The following is a 21,639-nucleotide window of genomic DNA, read 5'->3' as shown; positions in this document are numbered from 1 at the left end:
ATACCTTTTTAAGTGATGGTGATGAGAAATGGGGACGAAGGAGCAATCAAGAAAAAATAGTCCTCATCAGCTGACTTAATGCAGTACTTTGAACATGTTAGTCTACAAAGGATAGGATTCAAAGTGCCTCTTATAACGTGAAAATATTCTAATATGTTGTGGTTTTGTAAGACTGCTACTTCTAACTCTTTACTTGGTGAAATGAAGCTAGTGTCTATGGCTTGATCACCAAAGTAAAGCAGGGAGGAAACACATTGCACCTTCACCACAGCACATTTGACGTTTTGGTCTCACTGCTGTCTTGAACGTGGTCTTAGTCATGTTGTCATGGAGCGCATGTCACATCGACCCTGGTTTCACAGCTCTTATCTATGCAGGTAGTTGTCATCTCTCTGGCATCATGATCCTGCATCCAAGTAAACATAATAAAAAATTTATGTTAATGTCTAAGGTTTAAACGTGACACGATTTCCACGTGATGTCGGGGACCACGTGTGACTTCTTCCGGATTGATATATGTAGATCTACGCATCCTCTACCGTAGATAACGCTGTGATTTATAAGAGGCTCGCATCCAGGGTGCGTTCAAGGAAAATCGTTCAAACAAGTGAAGGTTTGCAACTACTGGAGAACCAGCTGTGTGCGCAGCGTTTCACGACGGAATATGTTGTGACCTTTACACTGGGCTGGGTGTAATCAATGAATGAGGGTATTTAAATGCGGACGCACAGCCGTGCTATCTGCCGTTTTCCAACAGCACATCCAACACGCCGACTGACAACGTCTTTGTGCGTCTCGCAGGGCTGAACGCGACCCCCAGGTGTCACGTTTCAGAGGGAGACAACAATAAAGGAGAAGTGACCGGCCGAACCGCACTCTAGGCGGCAGATGCGCTGCAGGAAGGACGTCAGCTCCACAGAGAAAAGGTAACAATGCTACCACATGGAAACACAACAATGGCACAATTAAAAACCATGTTTCATTCATTTGGTTACTGTAGCTCCTTATAAAAGAACGCACCATTGTCATTGTGTAACCAAAATGAGCCGGGTTATTTAACTCATTTGGATATGGATGTGTTAATATTTTCCTTTTTATCCTCATATGCGAGTTATGATTGCTGGAATTATGTATTTTAACCGTAAATGGTGAGCTAGCTAAATGTGGAATAGCGGGGGGCAAGTGTACAGCTGCATCTTCATTTCAACCTGACACAGAATACAGCGCACACATATGCGAACATGAGATGATAACACTCATATTCAATATACTGATAACCATATTGATAATAATCTAGCGCTGTGTCGTTACTGTACTGGAGATATGCGTCTCTCCTCAGCGCCTGGCCTGTCCTCTAATCGGTCATGTCATACATTAACGTTTTTCATGAGAGAAACACACGATTTGACCCGGGACACATATGTAATATTCTGCACAACATCCATGTATAGTTGTGATGGTTATAAATCCAGATGATGGCGATATTACCAGTGAGGGCTTTCCTACGGTTTGTGGTTGCTTCAGGCTGATTTTAAAGGTGTTTGAAACGTCCATTTGTCCGTGTTACCAGAGAGGATATTTCAAGATGTGCCCTGTCTATGCATGTTGAGGGAAAACTGGGCTCTCACACAGAAATATTGTGCCTTTTTAAAACCATGTTGTATTTATTAAACAGCAGTAATTTAATAGTAAAATCTGACATGATGTTGCATGTAAAACACATGACTGTCTTGTAAAATATGATGTATGGTTGTATGAAACATCTTCAAATAGGGGAAACAGCGCCACCTCTGGTAACAAGGGACGATTCTTTTCTGCATAATGAGTGAGGGCACAACCTAACATATTTTAGTTTGGGATTAATGTTATTAAAACTGTTTGAGATTAATTTTTTTTATATTATGCTGACAACATGCATGATATTTCCCAGCGGCAACATGTACAGATTTAAAAGAGTGGCTGCAGGGATGGAAATGCCACTAGAGATGCCCCATTTTTGTGCATCATCCTGCACATGCTGAAATCATATCCAAATCATTTTTTTCATGTTACAGTAAATGTAGGGTAGAGCGGGGCACAACCTAACACATTATTAAAACTGTTTGAGATGATTTTTTAAAAAAAATTTTTACATGCACATCTGTGCTACAAATAAACAGTTGTTTTTTTCTAGTACTTACCTTTCCTCTACAGTTGCACTGAGAAGTGGTGGAAGTGAAATGTTACAACGTATCCCATGGGTGGGGTTTATTGTAATGGGCAGAGGGTGAGCTGTGATACTTGCTGGAAAAGTCTGTTTAACACAATTAATTCAATACAGTTCTATCTACACTATATGGACAAAAGTATTTTGCCACACACAGTTGGTTCAATCAGACCCACAGGTGTATAAAATCAAGCACCTAGCCATGCAGTCTCCATTTGCAAACATCTGTGATACAAAATGGGTCGTTCTGAGGAGCTCAGTGACTTCAAGTGCACTGGTACTGTGATAGGAGGTCGCCTTCACAATAAGATGGTTCGTGAAATTTCATCCCTGCAGGATATTCCACAGTCAACTGTAAGTGATATTATTAGAAAGTGGAAGTGTTTAGGAACAACAGCAACTCAGCTACAAAGTGGAAGACCACATAAAATCACAGAGCGGGGTCAATGACCACTAAGGCGCATGGTGCGTAATAATCGCTGATTCCATGGCTGAAGAATTACGAGTTTCCACTGGCATTAATGTAAGCACAAAAACTGTGCAGCGGGAGCTTCATGGAATGGGTTTCCATGGCCGAGAAGCTGCATGCAAGCCTCACATCACCAAGTTCAATGCCAGGCGTCGGATGGAGTGGTGCAAAGCACACAGACGCTGGACTGTGGAGCAATGGAAATGTGTTCTGTGGAGGGACAAATCACGCTTCTCTGTTTGGCAGTCAGATGGGCGAGTCTGGGTTTGGCAGATGCCGGGAGAACATTACCTGCCTGACTGCGCTGAGCCAACTGTAAAGTTTGGTGGAGGAGGGATATTGGTATGTGGCTGTTTTTCAAGGTTTGGGTTAGGCCCTATTCTCCAGCGAAGGACAACCTTAATACTTCAGCATACCAAGACATTTTGGACAATGCTATGCTTCCAACTTTGGGGCAACAGTTTGGGGAAGGCCCTTTTCTGTTCGAACATGATTATGTCCCAGTGCACAAAGCAAGGACTATAAAGACATGGTTTGATGAGTTCGGTGTGGAAGAACTTGACTGGCCTGCACAGAGCCCTGACCTCCAACCCATCAAGCACCTTTGGGATGAACTGGAACAGAGATTGCGAGCCAGGCCTTCTTGCCAACATCAGTGCCTGACCTCATAAATGCTCTACAGCGTGGAAGCTGTTATAGCTGCAAAAGGGGGGACCAGCTCCATATTAAAGTTTATCTGTTTGAATACAATGTTAGTACAGTCCTTGTTGGTATAATGGTCAGGCTTCCGAATACTTGTGTCCTTATAGTGTATATACTATAAGGACACCTAGTCTCCACCTACATCAGGGGAAGGATAGGTATCCGTACAGGTATCCATCCATCTGTTAGTCTATCATCCATGTTCAGTGGTTGGACTGATAGATGTACACGGAATGGGTAACCAAGGTCTACATTTCAAAATATGAGTGTTGAATGTATGATTATTGACAAGACTGAAACTGTGTGTCATTACCTGACAAATTAAAAACACAAAGTATATCTCATTTAATTAAGGACATTAGTTCAAACTGAACATAAGTTTGAAGTGCAAAAATAGAGAAAATGCGCTATAGGAGGCTTAGTTGTAACACCACGTTACAAGTAGTATCAAGTATCAAGCCTAGCTTACACTTGCTGGAAGTTGGTTACATAGCTCAAAATGGTGCTATGTTGTAGGCAACAAGACAGTTGCAAAGATGATATATAGTTGGATTTGGTGACTTGCTTAGACAGCTCAGTAATCGGAAAATGAGTATGACAAAGAAATTTAATTATGCCTGCTGAAAACACTCTTTGTTACTGAACTCTGCTGAAATATGTCCAATCTCTGTGGAATTTTGCGGGCTACTGTTTGGTGGTATTGTGGCTGGAAGAAGGAAAGGATCGACCCTGTGTAGCCACATAAGAATTCCATGTTACAATTTACCCTGCATTAGGTTGTGCCCCGTGCTCCCTACTTTTTGTTGGTGATGCATCACTATTTGATCGTAAATAAGTGAACGCAGGACTTTTTACTTGTATTGGAGTATGTTTACATTGTAGTATTGCTGTTTTACCTCAGTGAAGAATCTGAAGTTTTAAAACTGCTCATTTAGTCCACTGCTGTGAAATCAGTTTTTAGAAAATACAGCTGTTTAAGTGAGATTTACTGAGGAAGATTCCTATTGATTCAGCTACAACACAAGATCTGTGAAGTATAACAAGCCTTTAGAGCACATATTACAATGATCAGCCATTAACAACCAGCAATAACATCACGCAGTTACAGCAATTACAGTATATCACATAGTTTCTGATTATCTGATTCTATAAATTTATATTGCCATTAACAAACCTCAAATCATAAATTGCATTACTGACTAACTTAACTTATTTATTAAACTATGTGTTATACAATGTGAATTAAAGACCTAACTATCTTTTGCTTCCCACAGTTACCTGCTCAACTATATTTTTTGCAAGCTGTATTTAACCGGAGTAGTTCTTTAAAGGGAATTTTTATAGGAAAACTAGCAGTAAACTCACACCAAATTAACTGTGCCTACAGTTAGTGCTAGAGTACATAGCTCTTTTGAGGAAGCTGCCAATGAATTTACTGGGAAATTATAGACCCTTAATTACAGTAAAGCATTTAAAATAAGTCTATTTCCCAACATGAACATGTACGTCGTGTTTCTAAGTCCTGCTGGGAAAATAACTCTGGTGGAAAGAGACTGAAACCTAATGGAAAAATACTGGATCAAATTTCCTGGAAAATTACAAAAGACATGACATTAGGGTCCTTGTAGCCTGGCCCTGTACGCTTGTTATTCATGTGAAACTTCACTGGGTGATACCTCCCTTTTAATCAGCTATTTGTTTCTTGTGGGCTTAGACAATTTTGTCCCCCCCTTGTGAACCTTTTTGAGGTTTTACAGCCTCTTTCCGTCAGGATTACTTCCAGAAGTTAAGTGCTCATTCAGTAAATGCCATGGCTCTGTATCAATTTCAAGTAGCATCCTCTCAGGTGAGCTCCTGTACACGTGGACTGAGAACTGGTCACAGCTCTCTTATGCAAGTCTTGTCATTCGATAGCTACTCTATAATGATGGGCTTGCATACTTCCTTATGTAAGTAGTGCAAAATTTAGTCCAAAGTGGGGTGAAGTTTGCTGACACTTGGCACATTAGTGGAGGTTATGTAGTAAATAATTGTACTATAATATTATACTATATGACTATATTGTATGTGTACTTTATATAGGATTGGATGAGTGGGGGAGGTGCCTTTTCACACAGTCCATCAAGGTCAAATTGAAACTTGGTTTGCTGAAAAGGGCGTATTGTTTTTGTTTTTTTTTTCAGTGGTGCTTCCTTGAAATGGCAAGACACAATACTAAGTCTTGTAGCACGGCCCCACATTTTTGACTGCAGTTAAACGAATGGCAACAGCATCTGCTGCTTTTTATGCTTTAGTGTATTTTTTGTGTTTTATATGTTATATGTTATATGTCGGTGTAACTGATAGTCTGTGTGTTGTGTAACTAGACAATCATGGCAGTGAACGTTCCTGGACTGGTGGCCGTGGTGGTTTTCTATATTGTCATCCTGGTTATTGGAATCTGGGCATCTCGGAAATCCAAGAAGGTGGAGAAGACGTGTGCTGGCACTAAGAGCGAAGTTACCATCATCGGTGGGCGCAACATCAGTGTCCTGGTGGGAGTTTTCACCATGACAGGTATTATTTTTCTGCTTGTCATTTCAAAGTACTTTATGTGGAACACCCTCCCAGAACACCTGAGGGTTCCACAGTCAATTGATTGTTTTAAAAAGGGCCTTAAAATGTACCTTTTTAAAAAATCTTTTAATCTGTAATTTTTGCTCGTGTTACTTTGATAACTGCTTTTAACTCTTGTTTTAACTTATTTTTTCTTTTCTTGCTGTTGTAGCACTTTGAGATTTTTCGTTAAATATAAAGTGCGTTACAAATAATATTTATTATTATTATTATGTACCACACATTGAGTTTGCGCAGTTATTTTGCTCTATGCTCCTTTCACTGTGCTTTGTTGCTGCATTCTTCACTTATTTGCTTTGCTTTCAGCAACATGGGTTGGTGGAGGTTACATTATGGGAACTGCTGAGGCTGTTTACTCTCCCTCTCAAGGTCTCATCTGGGCTATTGGGCCTCCTGCATATCTTATCAATTTTCTTCTTGGTGAGTAGCTGGAACAAATGAAGCTTCTGTTTGATAACACACAGCACGGGAGGAGGTGATGGTGACAAACCTCAACAAGAATAAAATACTGCTCCAGAATATTATCTGACATTTTAACAAGGTTTTGCTCTTGTTTTGGGGAAGTAGTTGCACCCTGGTTGTATTTTTGGCCTTGCATACTCAAGTGTCACAGGATGTGGAACTTCACGTGTGTGTGTGCGTGTGTGTACTCGTGTTTATGTGTTGTATCTGTTACTGATACTCTTCAACAACAGTTTAGTCATTACGACACCAAAAGTCACGCAGAAACAATTTACATGGCATGGCTTCTGAGAAATGAATGTGATTTGCATGTAGCTGATGGGGTCTAAACATTGCAGGCCATATTCAGGATTGAACTATAAATATTAATAATAATAATTTAATAATTTAAGTGTACATAACAACTGTACACAGTGCTAATCAGACCATGGACTCATCTAAGGATTGATGCTCCACTCACAAACAAACACTTTTAACAGACATATATCAATCTTTCTGACTTAGTACTAGTAGTAGAAGTGCATCTTAAGAGAAGCAGTATTTCACCTCATTCATACACCTTCTTATCTTTGTTTACCATTGTTGTGGGCTTTAACCGATTCCATCATGCATTGTACTAGACGCAGGGTGGACCCAAATATACATGTCTGAGACTCACGCAATCCACTTAAAGCTGAACTGGATGTCTATGAAGCAAAGAAGTAATAATCCATGACAATCTTTTCATTGTTCAAGAAGGAAAATGCAGATTTTTTTTCACCCGTTGTTGCACCTAAATACACCTCCAAGTTTTATGTCAAGGGATGAACCTGATAACCTTTTTTGATTAAACAGGCTGAGACATTTTCACTTGCTGACAAACGCCCCTTTTATACAGCCTCTTCAATGTGGGAATGTAATGCAGTTATTTCACCTCGTCATTCTGTATAAGACATAATTGTTCTTCCGCCTTTAAGCCAGCAGCAGGGGTAGCAGAGCCACATGAGTCCAAGACAAATTTCCCTATGGGGACAATAAAGTATATCCAATCGCATCATTGTCAGTAAAAAATGAAACTAAACACTGACCCTGATGTGTTACACCTTAGGAATGCCAGCATGCTATCTTAAATCACACACTGGGGCAGCATTATACCGGTGTCTTATTCAGTATAAAAAATATAAGTCGTGTATTGGTGCAGCTTCTTCATGGCAATATTGCAGAATCTGTGTTTAAAAAGGGCTAAAGTAAGGGAAAGGACCGGGTCAATTAACCACTACACTGCAGAAAAATTTATTTTATATTTAAAAGCATTAACATAATAACCAACATGGCTAATGATTAATCCACACATGTATTGTGCCAAAGTGTTTTCTTGAATTACCTTGACAACATCATAACAGAGAATAAAGCAATGATGACTTGTGGTCAACATCCATATGTTGGTCTGAAGACAGCATTATTTGAAGTCAACAACTTTTTAACTAGCATGCTAGCTAGTTAGTTAATGTGCTCTACTTATAAATTGCTTGATAATTTAAGTTCTTCCCCCACTGCTCATTTAAAGGGTCCGTGTCATTGGTCCGACAGCCCATTGGTCCGACATCCCATTAGTCCGACGTCCCGTTGTTCCGATATGTGATTATACTAGGCTATAGCCTACTGTATTTGTGCACCATAGAGGATCAGCAGACGCAACAAAAGTAGGCTACTGGTCGAGATACAAGTGAGAGAAGAGAGTGAAACACCATAACCTCCTGTTATTAACTCTGGGGTCGGGGTTGTGTGGGGAGCTCTCTGCGGTGCTGAACGGCTCCCGGCGGGTGTATTTCTGCCTTGATGATGCGCCGTGACCAGCTCTGGGTTAGCTGGGAAAGGCTTGAGGCGAAGCAGGCTCGCAGCTTATGTGTTTGCCACTTTCTTTTTCGTTTTAACCCACACCATGATCTTTTCCTAACACTAACCAAGTGGTTTTTGTGCCTAAACCTAACCAGACCTTAACCACAGGGCATCATGATGATTTCAGAACAACGGGACTTCGGAACAATGGGTTTAACATGGTCGGAACAATGGGATGTTGGACCAATGGGCTGTCGGACCAATGGACAGTTCACCATTTAAAAAGGCAACCACAAAAAGTGTACTATTTTCTGTCACTGGGCACAATCTTGGAAAAAAAACTTAAGGCCACAGTTGGCTGGCTAGTGTGCTAATGCTAGCATGCAAATGTTAGCATGCTAACGCACTACATCTAGCTCATTAACTCTGGCAGTTAGAAACAAACATGTATGACTCATGTCCCTTTGACAGTCCAAACAAAGGACACATTTTCAGGAATGAAATTTAACATACTGTATTCTGTTATGATCAAGGAGTTAATACTAAGCAGCTAGCGCCCTAGCTTGCTAACTGTTAGCTCACCTTTGCGAGCTGGTGGGCAACATCCATTCTGACATCCCACCACTCCGACATGGGCCTCTAATTGTCTAAATGGCAACACTTAATTTTCCATCAAATGTCCCATCATTCCGACATTTTTTTTCTCCTATGGTCGGAATGACGGAATTTCTTTTTTTTTTTTTAAACATCCTGCCTTTTCTGACAATTCCTTTAATGGCCTATTTTTTTACCCAAAAGATTTTGCACTAATGATATGCCGGCGCAAATACGCCCCTAACTCCACAACCTCGCAAACCAACTTTAATAATCTATTGTCAAAATCTCCTGAAATGTCAAATATCAAAATACAGGTATTAATGTAACTCGGCCGAGTCTGAAACATGTTAGATTCATGTCTGAATCACAGGGATCACTGACTGTAAGCAGAAATACAGTGTCAGTGACCTGTCACAGCAGCCAGCTGGAGCGGAGCTCTCCACAGAGCCCATGCGTCTTTATGCATGCTGGCAGCATATGCAACAATAATAATTGCAATTACAGATAGCTTATCAATGACAGCGATCCAGTTACACACCTGAAATCACTGACTAATTCCAGCGAGAACATGTCACCTGGTACAGAGGTGAGCATCATTAACATGCAGAGACTGAGAATAATTGAGATGTCCGCTCCATGCGCAAAAAGTTGGAATAAGTTGGTTCCTTCTATTCTAAACTACTATTCTCTGGTGACTACAGGTCAGGACAACTGAACCGTGAACTAGTGTCTGATTACAAAATTACTATCACTACCACTAACGAGCGATCTCCTCCCCTGTCCTCCTCTAAAAACTGTTAGGTTATGATCAGACATCAATGACAGCTCACCTGTGTCGGACGTCCCGGTGCTGCAAATAAAACCAATTTCATATATTAGGCTACCCAAAACTTATTTTTTTTATCTTTTATCTTTTGAGTTTTAAATCAATAAGTGAACAGTGTTTGTCTATGTTTGTTGCTCCTTTTTGTGTAATAAACTATTTGAATATCATTAATTTGCTTTTGCAGTGCGTTTTGAAAATCACCACGGACTCATGACATTGTCAGGATCTGACGGTATCCGACACACCTACATGACAGCTGTTACATGCACACACCAGATTTATAGTGAAATAGAAACAACACAGCCCTTATGGACGGATCCTGAGTGCCATCATCTTTTATTTTTATTTTTAAAATCCGAAATAAGCCCACATCCACCTGATCCTCCTCTCTGACTGTAGATTCGACCCTTAAATTATCATTCAGTATCAATTAAATATCATTCAAACATCACAAGCTTTGAAGAATAACAGGCAGAGAGAGAGGGGGAGAGGCTCGTAGAGGCTGTGACTCAGCGCTGTCCGTGGTGCTGAACTGCAAACATGAAGAGAGAGAAACCCTTATTAACAAGAGGCGTTTTGCTTATGCTTATGTATGTATGATAGTTGCATGAAGGTTGTATGATGGTTGTTTGAAGGTTCTCTGAAGGTTGTGTGATCACACACACACACACACACACACAGAGTTCAAAACATGCCTGTTGGGAACAGGCTGATTGCTTGGCCTCCGGTATTGCTGCTTGCAGCTTTCTCAAAAACCGCTCATCCAACAACTTCACACTTGACACCCGGGGTTGCATATCCAAATATTTTCCATTATTGACATTGTTTTTTTTTTTTGTGTTTTTTTTTAAAATGACCAGTCTTAATTTTGACAGCAAATACTGATTTAGTCTTAGTCTTTTGAATAACATACTATTTAGTTTTAGTCTTATTTTAGTCATCTGAAATCTTTTAGTCTTAGTCTAGTTTTAGTGGACTAAATATCATAAGAGCTTTAGTCTTAGTTTAGTCTTTTAGTCTTAGTCGACTAAATGTTTCTCCAGAATTTCCAGTCATTGGAAGTATCCATCAATCTGTTATGGAATGGTATCAAAGTTTGAATACACAATTCAGACACAGATTTAACAGTTGTAATATGAATCATGTATTTTATTTTATTCTTAATGATAAAAAAAGAAAAAAAAAGAGTAGTTCTGATTGGATCTCTTCTCCATTAGTCCCTCCTTAACATTTTCGTCTAGTTTTAGTCACTGACTAAAATATCAATTATATTTAGTCTTAGTCATCTGACTTTTTAGTTAGTTTTCATCAGTGAAAAAGGTTAGTCGACTAATATTTTTCCGTCATAGTCTTAGTCGATGAAATTAACAATGACGTCCATCATCCATCATCAGATTTTTTTTACATGTAAGGGGAGCTGAACATACAGCTTTCATCCACAAACCAACGTGGGAGAGCCCCAAGACGCGTGTGCCAGACGCACAGAGGAATGCGTAAAACACCAATTTTGACCATTTATGCTGTTTAGTTGCTTTTTTAGTTAACTTTCGTTTCTTTTGGATTTTTGTGCGTATTGTAGAGCCGTTTTGGTCCATGTTTGTAAGCCTTTTTTTCCTGGATAAAATTTTCTAAAGTTGCAACAAGCGCGTCGGAGTGTGTGATTGAAAACCACCATGTCCTGCTTCCCGTTCAAGTCATCTCCTCCTTCAGATGCCGAGACTTTGTGTTTATTATTTAAGCTTTCACTGACCGTATCACATCTGTACACATGTCTTAAAACATGAAAAATGCATAAACAGAAAGAAGGGAGTCACCTGTTGAGTAACGCACATTTCCTTATATGGAAAGCCTTGTCGGAATGGTGCAACGTTTGCATGTCGGAATAGGGGTATGTCAGAATGGCATTATGTCGGAACAGTGTTATGTCGGAATGGTGGGATGTCGGAATGACAACATGTAACCTTGCGAGCTAATGTGAGCATATTTCCATGGTGGCAAAATACTAACAGTTAATCTTAAAAGCAAATTTAAATGGCTGTAGTAGTGCACAGCGGAAGGTCACTGGCAGCAGGACGCTCTTTGATGACATCAGAAACGTTGATTGGCTGAGACAGTTGTTGTCCCAGGGCTATCATACAAAATGTTGTTCTCAGGACAACAACTACTTGGCAAAATTAGGCATGTGCCCCTATATTGTCAGTATTAGCATTGTAAAACAGGGAAATACCATGATGATGCGTGCACAAGAGATTACACTTGTTTTGGTAAGCTGCAGAAACTATAGAGCAGCACATACTGGAACATGATAAATGGCAGACACAGATGTTGATTTGTACTTCCCAGAGGAGGACACATATTGTACTTTAAGATACTCATATGGTGCCAACAGCCCAAATGCACATGTCCAGCAGATTATGCAACATTGTTTTTTTTCCATCAAGGCTCTCGTACACCCCACAGCAGATTGTTGGTCTGTCTGGTCAGAAATTCACACGTACATATTCACACCAACAGATAATTTTTATATTTTCCACCTCATCTAACCTGCTTGTTAGTGGACTGTGGGAGGACCCCAACACCCCACCCCCCTGTAAACAGGCATTTCCATCTGATCAGATCCAAACTTATGACTCTCTTGCTGTGAAGTGATAATAAAACTACACTGAGCCACTGTGTTGGCCATGCTGACTTAAACAAGAGAAGGGATTTTACAATATTTCTGCTTATAACTGATTGGCAAAGGAACATTTTTTAAATATTTTATATGTAGGCTACTTAAAAAAAATGTATAGACTCATAAAAAAGAAGTTTGTATTTATCTGCAGAGACTACCCTCTGCTGGTATTTTCCTATTTTCGTCTTAGATTGCTGTGTTTGGGACATTCCTGGGCACAGTGCGCAGTTGAGGTCTGGATTTTATAAAAAGGTAGTGACCAGTTGCCAGGCCATACATCCAAAAGGAAGCTAGGAAAATCTTGGACACATTACCAAAAAACATCAAATGGACAAAGCTCTTTTCAAAACAAGAATAAATCTAAATGTACCTTTGCTGGCGAAACTGTTCACAAACAGTAACTGACAAAGCCTGTATAGTAGACCTTTAAACAAGGGCTATGACTGACTTGACGATTGCTTTCATCATCACTTACTAAGTTGGTCGCTACTAATTATAATCTCAATTAATCATTTGGAAGTAGTGATAAAGTAAAGAGTTTCCAGAGGCCATGGGGACATCTTAAAATATCTTGTTTTGTCTGACCAGTAGAAAACGTTTGAATATTTTAATGACAAAAATGCATTTCAATTTATTTTTCTTATTAACAGTTGTTTTCTTTGTATACTTTCTAAAGGGGGATTGTTTTTTGCAAAACCTATGAGGTCAAAGCGCTACGTGACCATGTTGGACCCATTTGAGCATCGCTATGGCAGCATGTTCACTGCAACCCTACTGATTCCTGCTTTGGTCAGTGATATTTTGTGGGTTGCCTGCATCCTTGCTGCTCTGGGTAAGTAACACTTTGTGCAATCTTAAACAAATTTTTTGAAGTGGCATTGAATGGGGAATTTTTCCATAGTGAGTGCATTACATATAGTAGATGTCTGTAGTAGTAGTAGCATGCCCCAGTTTGGAGAAGCGGCTGAAGTGCTGACACGAAAGCTACTGCTGTAGACAAGGGCCACAGTGAGTTATTTTAGCCAGCTAAAAAAGCCCTACATTAAAAAAAACCAATCAACAACAGTTCAGTTGTATGCTATATTGAGAGCAGTTTCACAGCTTCACCTTTCTGTCAGACAGCCTGTTCTCATGGGGTCTGATGGGGTTAAGGACTTAAATTCCTCCTGTCAAAGTCACCAGACTCCACTGAGAAAAACAGCTACTTTAGCTTGCTGAACAAGGGAGCCTCTGGTCTACTGCTGCTTCTGTCGGTTAGTGAGTTTCTTTCAATGTGTGACTATATTGAATCCAAACTAACCCTTGAAACACCCAACAAACTCACAAATAATACAAACAAAACTGATGGAGGCAGCAGTGGAGGGCAGTTCTTGTGTTCAGTAATGTTAAATCACTGTTGGAGTCTGGCTTTGAAATAAGCAATATAACGGCTTCAGGTGCTGTCGGAAGTCTCAGTGTGATGATAAGGTAAAACAGATATACAGACGGTAAGGTAGAAGATTGTCAATATAGTGTACACTTAAACTGATTATCTATTGTGTTAGGCTAGACTTTTTAAGGCCCTGGTCACACATAAAGCATTTTAGCAACTGGAGGTGCCTTTTTGTAATTATTTTAAATCAGAATTAAGCTTTTTGTTTGCTGTTTTTGCATTGCACCTTGTGTTTCTGTGCACTAGGCGCCCAGTTGAAAAAACTTGAAAAACGCCTCACGTAACCTCTTCTTTCATTATCTCTTTTCCCATTGTCCAATCAGATGTTTTGAGAGGCGGGCCTTCTGTGGTGGTCACGACAACAAGCTTACGGTTGATAAAAAAAAATGGAGAAAAAACTGGTAGTGGTTGCTGGATAGCCAGAGCTATACGGCTTGGTGATAGACAGCAGGTTGTCAAACTGCCCCTGAGTCATCCTAAAATATGCCTGGAAACAGCCATCATCGAGGAGAAGCTCCTGGACCGACTGGTGGTACCCCCCATGATCCACCCTCTTTTTCAGGGTCTCGTGTACCCACACAGATCTCCGTTTCCCTGTGCCCAACACACTATTTACTGACAGCTTCTCACCCTCAACCAGAGCTAGAGCAAGTACCCTCTGCCTGTCCATTTTAGGAACTAGATACCAATTACTGGACTAGAATGATTATACAGGAATGTTAGTGTAAGGACATGATAAGATAGTTGCCTGGCAACAATAAAAAGGCGCAGCGAGCATTTTTTTTTTCTTTAACTAGTTGCATTCAATTAAAAAAAAAAGGCAGTGGGGTGTGCAACCTGCAGAATAATTTCTGTGTGATTCCAAGTCAGACTCCAGCCTTTTCAGAAACGGAGAGCGTGCCGACTGACATCTACTGTATGTAATACACTGACTATGGATAAGTACCTCGTGCAGTCCCACTTCAAAAGATCCGAACTATCCCTTTAATGCTACAATTCTCCCATAATCCATCACATTGCGTTTTTGTTTTCCACTTCTGATGTAATGCTTTTGTTTTATTTCCAGGAGGAACGATGAGCATAATTCTCGGGCTTTCGTCTGCCCTCTCCATCATTATCTCGGCAGCTGTCTCCATCATCTACACATTATTAGGGGGCCTCTACTCTGTGGCATATACTGATATCATCCAGCTTTCCTTCATCTTTGTCAGCCTGGTGAGAAACACAGGGATTTCAATAAAATAGCAAGTGACAGAAATGACGAAGGGAGCTGGGGGAGGATGGAGGGAAGGCGACAGAAATAATGGGACTTAAATGAGACAGATAAATATGTTCACAATGAAGTATGAAGTAAAAAAAAAGTAAGTTATTGCGTGCTTTACTTGTTCTCAGTTTTGATATAACGGCTGTTTTTTTTCTGTTTCAGTGGCTCTGTATTCCTTTTTTGGTACTCAGTCCTGCAGTAACCGACATGTCACATATAGTCCACCTCAACCAAACGAATGGAAACTCATGGATCGGGGAGTTGAAGCTGGCAGATGCAGGGAAATGGGTGGATGAGATGCTGCTATTGGTTAGATTTTAATCTTTATTTTGTGTCACTGTGTGTGTAGTAGTCAGGGAATTGAAATACCACCTCCTTAGCTGTGTCATTGCACACATGGAATCACCACAGAATGTACTGTAGGACTAGTATAGACTTCTTATACTGTACATCTGGGCACACCATTAATTCATCATTGGAGCTTTTCAGTCATGGAAAAATCCAGACTGAATTTACCAAAATGTCTCAGAAAATCAGTGTTGTCTGTTAAAGTTATTAATGTGAACTTATAGTCATACATAGAAAAGACACTCTGACCATAGGTATATAAATTACTATATAAATTTATTATATAAATTACTTACTGAGTGTTGCACTGAATTCATGAAGAAAACTTTTTTCCAGCATGCCTCAGGTGAACGAAGAATTCAAAAACAGAAAATTCTTGATGAATTGAAGTCACTGGGGTCTGCTTTTAAACAACAACACAACATTATCAAAACATCTGTCACACAACTCATGCAGTATATTTCAGGCTTCATTTATCCAGCTGTCCAACAGCCCTGTCCAACGAACCAAAACCCAAAAGTGACTAAAACTTATCTATACTCTCTTTAAAGCCAGACTCCATTGACAAAACAGTATTTTTACCTCACTGAACAGGGGATTTACTGTTCTACCACTGTCTCGATCAGTTAATTTCCTTGTGTTTTTGTGTCACACAATAACACAAACTACTTATCAAAGCAGCAGAAGACCAGCTGCTCCCGTGTTCAGCAAGGTAAAATTATTGTTTTTGTCAAGCGGAGTTTGGCTTCGAAGAGAGCATTGAGGAGTGTCACTTTTAGTTTGGTCCCCTGTCAGAAAATGCTATCTGTTTGGGAAGCACTGAGCATACGACTGTGGAAAAAAGTACCACCTGCACACTCGCTCCATGTCACGCAAGTTTAATGAAGACAATGGGTGTTTCTCCTCCCAAGGAAGGATCCTGCAGAGGCAAGGCAAGAGTCCTCCCTATCATCAGTGAACACACATTGGAACAGATTAACGAGTGTCCTCAGGTGATCGTCATTAACTCTCAGCAGACTGAGGAGATTTCAGTTACTGTGATCATTTTAACACTCTCTAATGTTGTTGGACAGTTTTAAACACATGTATCAGTATTGTCAGAATCATGAGACTTTTAGGGAGAACCATATGGAGTAATGAAATAAAGACAACTAAACAACAAGTTCTAAATTATCATGAACAGTATGAACACAGACTCACACACAGAATCACTCATTTCAAAGTGATCCATATTTTCTGTGTGTGTGACCACACTCTGCCACAGTAATATGAACAGATCTGATCTGATGAGCCATGCTGCTCGGTAATCCTCTGAAATATGTTCACCTCAAAACAACTGAGTGATGCTTTGACCTGCAGGATATTTTGATGTCTTTACTCTGGCCGTTCTCACCGCGATTCCCCCGAAAAATACACCTATTGAAACTGACAGAATGAGAGCAGTTATCATGTGGTTATCATGTGAATAGTGGGGGGAGGAGGGGAAGTGGACACTTAGCGCTCCATCGCTGCTCTGAATGATTCATCTAAAAACTTATGATTTATCTTAATCATATTATTTCAGAAAATCTCATTATGTGGCAGTGGACACATTGGAAAGTGTAAATTATGAGGTTTCTGTCAATATTTTTTTCACGCTTGTATGATAAAAACTCATGGAGACATTAATCCAAATAATCCCCGCCCTCACTTCCAGCAAATCATGTCCTGTGCAAAGCATCGTGGGGATTTTATACCCGCAGAGGATCCACACATGCATCCTTCGAATTTCTCTGAAAGAAGGACTCAGTCCTTGAAACTCTGAAGGATCCTTGACATTGAAATAGTCCTTCGGCGGGGGTCGATGTAGTAGTGATTTTGAGAAACACCTAATGTTTCAGTCCTACTTGGATCTTAAAGTGATAGTTCACCCAAAAATGACAATTCGCTCACTTTCTACTCACCCCTGCGCTGATGTGACGATGGGTGTGGATGTCCAGTTCACAAAACATTCCCAGAAATTGAAGTGAACGGTGACCAGTTTTAAAATGTAAAACAAGAACACAAACCCCCCCACAAAATGTCTCCATACTGCTCATATGGTGTAATCCTAGTGCCCATAAACTGTGATGTGCAAATTTGACCCGAAAGGACGCCATTTACACCATGTTTTTAGCCTAAATGTCAACTGTAGCCTCTTAGCCTGGAGCTGCATGCACGTACACATGCGTCGGCACAATGGTAATTTCTCCCGTTTCTAATAAGACCAAGTTTCTCATCAATTTCTTTTTTATAATTGAGAGTTGGGTCTTAATCGGTCTGTTCCTAATAAATGGGATAAGACAACTGTCGTTCAACTTCTTTGATGTCATTTTCACAATTTAGAATGCAAATTGCACCACCTTTATCAGCAGACAATTTGTAGTTCTAACAAAACTTCACGTTCCTTAGCATTGTCGCCTCACAGCTAGAGGGTTCCTGGTTCGAACCTGTGGTGCGAAGCCTGCATGTTCTCTTCGTGTCAGCGTGGATTTTCTCCAGGTGCTCCAGCTTCCTCCCACAGTCCAAAGACAGGTTAATTGGTGACTCTAAATTGTCCGTAGGTGTGAATGTGAGTGAATGGTTGTCTGTCTCTATGTGTCAGCCCTGTGATAGTCTTGCAACCTGTCCAGGGTGTATACTCTCTTCTTTTATTCAAGATAAATATACCCATGATAACCTTTTCCACAAGTCTACAGTAGGTGTCAGTAGAAGCATTTCTAAATCTAGGGGGCAAAAGATAGTATTTAATGGGTTCCCATTATACACCTTACTGCAGGAAAAAAAACTCAATCTCAGATTATAATAGAATTTCTCAAAATATACTGACTTTTCAAATGCTGTCTTCATTAAACCTGTGTGCAGGCGTTACTTTTTTCCTCTTGTATGCTGTCTTTTGATAGCCTTGCATCTACGTGATGTGCATATCATTATTCACTCTAAAATGTCCATTACATCAATTCGCCCAGAATTTTCTCAATTTTTGGATTATTCCTTCACTGGAGGCATCGAGAAAAAAGTTTTCTACACCAATTCAGTGTAACATGGTGAACAATTGCTACACAAATAGTCATTTTGGGGGGTGAAGTATTTCTCTAACAGGCCTTTCACAGCAGATGTTTTGTCTCGTCATGGTAGGAAAAGCAGTGAGAACACTTAATATAGAGAACTGAAGTTCACAATCATCTGTCTGTCATTTTGTGTGTTTTCTTTGCATGTATGTGTATGCTGTAGGCTTTAGGGGGGCTGGCCTATCAAGCTCTGTACCAGAGGATCCTCTCCGCAGCCTCGTCTGCTCAGGCCCAGGTCACCTGCTTTGTTGCTGCTGTGACAGCTTTTGTTATGGGAATCCCCTCTGTGGTGATCGGAGCAGTGGCTGCCTCTGCAGGTACACATGAATGTAAACACTCAGCTGTGCACATACAGTACACACACACAGACACACACACACACACACACACCAGGCATTTGTGTATTTTCAAATGCATGTATTCATGTTCTAACAATTAGGATCCACCACCATGCACGTGTATGTGTGTGTGTGGAAAAACTTCCTGGTAATGGTCAGCATACCTTACTAACTATGGTAGGACATTAGTCTGCATTCAAACATTTTGCTTCCTCCCTAGTGCTTTTTTATTTATTTCTTTATTTATTTTCTTTATTTTTTTGATGCCATCACCATAACTTTAAAAGCTTCTTCCCCTCCCATTATTCTTTTCCTCTCGACCCTGACTGTCTCTTTCTCTACCTCTATGTCTCCTCCTCTCTCTTCCTCTCCTTTTCTCTAAGACTGGAACCAGACAGCGTATGGTCTACCCCCTCCTTTTGAACGAGGGGAGGCAGGGAAGATCCTACCACTGGCTCTGCACTACCTCACACCCACCTGGTTGTCAGTGTTAGGCATTGGTTCTGTGGCGGCAGCAGTTATGTCCTCCATGGACTCTGTGCTGCTGTCCTCAGCATCCATGTTTACACAAAACATATACAAGACGACTTTCAGGAAGCAGGTGTGTGTGTGAGTGTGTTGTGTGTGTTTGGTTCAGCATCAAGCAAAGTAACTCAATTTTTATCGTCCCCTTTCTCTTCCTTCTCGCAGGCCTCGCAGCGGGAGCTGCAGTGGGTGATCCGGGTTAGCGTGCTGGTGGTGGGCCTGGCAGGAACAGGCCTGGCCTTTGGTGATGACAGCGTGTTCAGTCTCTGGCTGATAAGCGGGGACCTCCTCTACTGCGTGGTCCTCCCGCAGCTCGTCTGCGTACTGCACTCCGCCAGCGCTAATACCTACGGGGCCATCAGTGGCTATATTCTGGGACTGCTGCTGCGTGGGGCGAGCGGGGAGCCGATGCTTGGGATCCCTCCTCTTATTCTGTACCCCGGCTGGACGGAGGTGGATGGAGTTATCACGCAGTACTTTCCCTTCAGGACTGTTGCCATGCTTTCCTCTGTGATATGTATTATTTCAGTGTCCTTGCTGGTGAACCTAGGCTTCTGTCACCAAGTAATTCCTCAGTCCTGGGATATACTGGGTGTGTTTGATGAGAAAAAAGAGGCAGAGGGGGAGGTAATACCTGTTCCTCAGGGGGAGAAGAACAGTATCCTTTCTACAAAATTATAGGCTTAACTTAAGTACAACCTCAGCCAAAGTATACCCGAACCTCTTTTTATGCAAATTCTTACCAACCTTCTTCTGCACAGACTATTTACGCACACTCTTACATGTACTGTATATTAAACACATTAATAGTGAATTATAGGCTTTATATGCACCAAACTTTGACCAGCAGTATGTGGGAAGGGATTTGGGGGAGGCAGAGTTTAGACGTGCTGGGTGCCTCTTTTTAACAGAACAGGATTAAAGACACATATTAAGACCTCAAGATTCTGACTTTAACATCAGAAGTCAAGTTTTTTCCACATCGTCCTAAACCTCATAAAAATGAACCTTTTTCCTAAATTGTCAGCCCCCGGCAACAAACATTTTCGTAGTTTCTTAATCTACTCCCCTCCGTTCAAACCTTTTCAGTAAATTAAGTTAAGCCCAGGTGGAGTTATTTTTCAATCGTGTGATCATTGTTGTACTTTCTAAGAAATTCCGCCTCTTTGCATTTATGAAGCACTAAGGGGACAAAGCAATGCTTTTAGAGATGCAATACTTGAGATGCTGAGGTTGAGGATACCTCCAAAACAAAAACAAAAAGTCCAGCAGGACTTGCCTGCTTGTGGAAATGTTTATTATGTTTTTAAAGGGATCATCGCTGAAGGACCTTCAAGATATAGAACTGCTATTTTTTAGATGTTTTGTGATTGCAAGTGTTCATAAAAACAAAACCTCATAAGTTTGTTATCTTTGCATCTGATGAGATTTGTGTTTTCATTTGTGTTTGGGAATGTGTGTGTGTGTGTGTGTGTATGTGAGCACAAGCACAACCTACTTGCTCAAAACAAATGATTGTACATAGGGTAGAGTGCCACAACTTCTGCTACACCACCTTTAAATGACACTGCACTTTTTTTCCACGTACATCACTGAATGACACCATCTTAAAGCATTTGTCTGTGCTGCCTTCAGAGCAGGGGTGTCAAAAAATACAACCCAGGGGCCAAAACTGGCCCGCGAAAGGGTCCAATCCGGCCTACTGGATGACTTTACACACCTAATAGTGATGCACTTGTGAAGGCTGAGAGGTGCCAGGTTTCAGGAGCAAGTTAAGCAGTGAGTACATATTCATTCATTCATTTTCCGTAACCGCTTATCCTCTTGAGGGTCACAGGGGGCTGGAGCCTATCCCAGCTGGCACTGGGTGAGAGGCAAGTACACCCTGGACAGGTCACCAGACTATCACAGGGTTGACATAGAGACAGACAACCATTCACGCTCACATTCACACCTACGGCAAATTTAGAGTCACCAATTAACCTGCATGTCTTTGGACTGTGGGAGGAAGCCAGAGTACCCGGGTTCGAACGCAGGGTGGAGGGGGGCAATGGTTTTATTAGGGATCGAATTGGACTGTATGTGGTCCATGGCCTTAAATGAGTTTCACACCCCTGCTTTAGAGGACTGATTTGACTTCTAATTCAATATCAGCTTCAAATACAGTTCAGTTGCAGTGTCCCTTTTGCAGCAGCAGGGGGCGACATCTAAACACTGAAAGGACCAAACCGGACTAAGTCTCATGAGATGGTGCTTCCCAAAATAAATCCTCA

The 21,639-nt window shown here is 40.9% G+C and overlaps 1 protein-coding gene across 2 annotated transcripts; it reads left to right on the top strand.

Moving 5' to 3' along the window:
• The first annotated feature begins 403 nt into the window (after positions 1-403).
• Positions 404-20,789, top strand: LOC117261580 (high affinity choline transporter 1-like). Of its 2 annotated transcripts, XM_078167900.1 has the most exons (9): positions 410-926; positions 5,744-5,933; positions 6,300-6,413; positions 13,047-13,202; positions 14,869-15,017; positions 15,229-15,375; positions 18,667-18,820; positions 19,225-19,442; positions 19,532-20,789. In XM_078167900.1, the coding sequence occupies exons 2-9, from the start codon at positions 5,750-5,752 to the stop codon at positions 20,045-20,047; spliced, it is 1,638 nt and encodes a 545-aa protein (XP_078024026.1). In that variant the 5' UTR covers positions 410-926; positions 5,744-5,749; the 3' UTR covers positions 20,048-20,789. The 2 variants fall into 2 exon arrangements, with proteins under 2 accessions (XP_033489831.1, XP_078024026.1); XM_033633940.2 differs by lacking the exon at positions 6,300-6,413 and having other exon boundaries at positions 404-926.
• The last annotated feature ends 850 nt before the right edge of the window (positions 20,790-21,639 follow it).

The sequence above is a fragment of the Epinephelus lanceolatus genome, chromosome 5 (genome assembly GCF_041903045.1).
Source record: "Epinephelus lanceolatus isolate andai-2023 chromosome 5, ASM4190304v1, whole genome shotgun sequence".
Taxonomy (NCBI): domain Eukaryota; kingdom Metazoa; phylum Chordata; class Actinopteri; order Perciformes; family Serranidae; genus Epinephelus; species Epinephelus lanceolatus.
This window is presented reverse-complemented; position numbering and strand designations above follow the sequence as displayed.

Coding starts and splice junctions, on each gene's coding strand:
- LOC117261580 (XM_078167900.1), top strand. CDS start 5,750: ATGGCAGTGAACGTTCCTGGACTGGTGGCCGTGGTGGTTTTCTATATT. Junction 13,203..14,868: donor CTGCATCCTTGCTGCTCTGG/GTAAGTAACACT, acceptor TTTTATTTCCAG/GAGGAACGATGAGCATAATT. Junction 18,821..19,224: donor AGCAGTGGCTGCCTCTGCAG/GTACACATGAAT, acceptor CTTTTCTCTAAG/ACTGGAACCAGACAGCGTAT.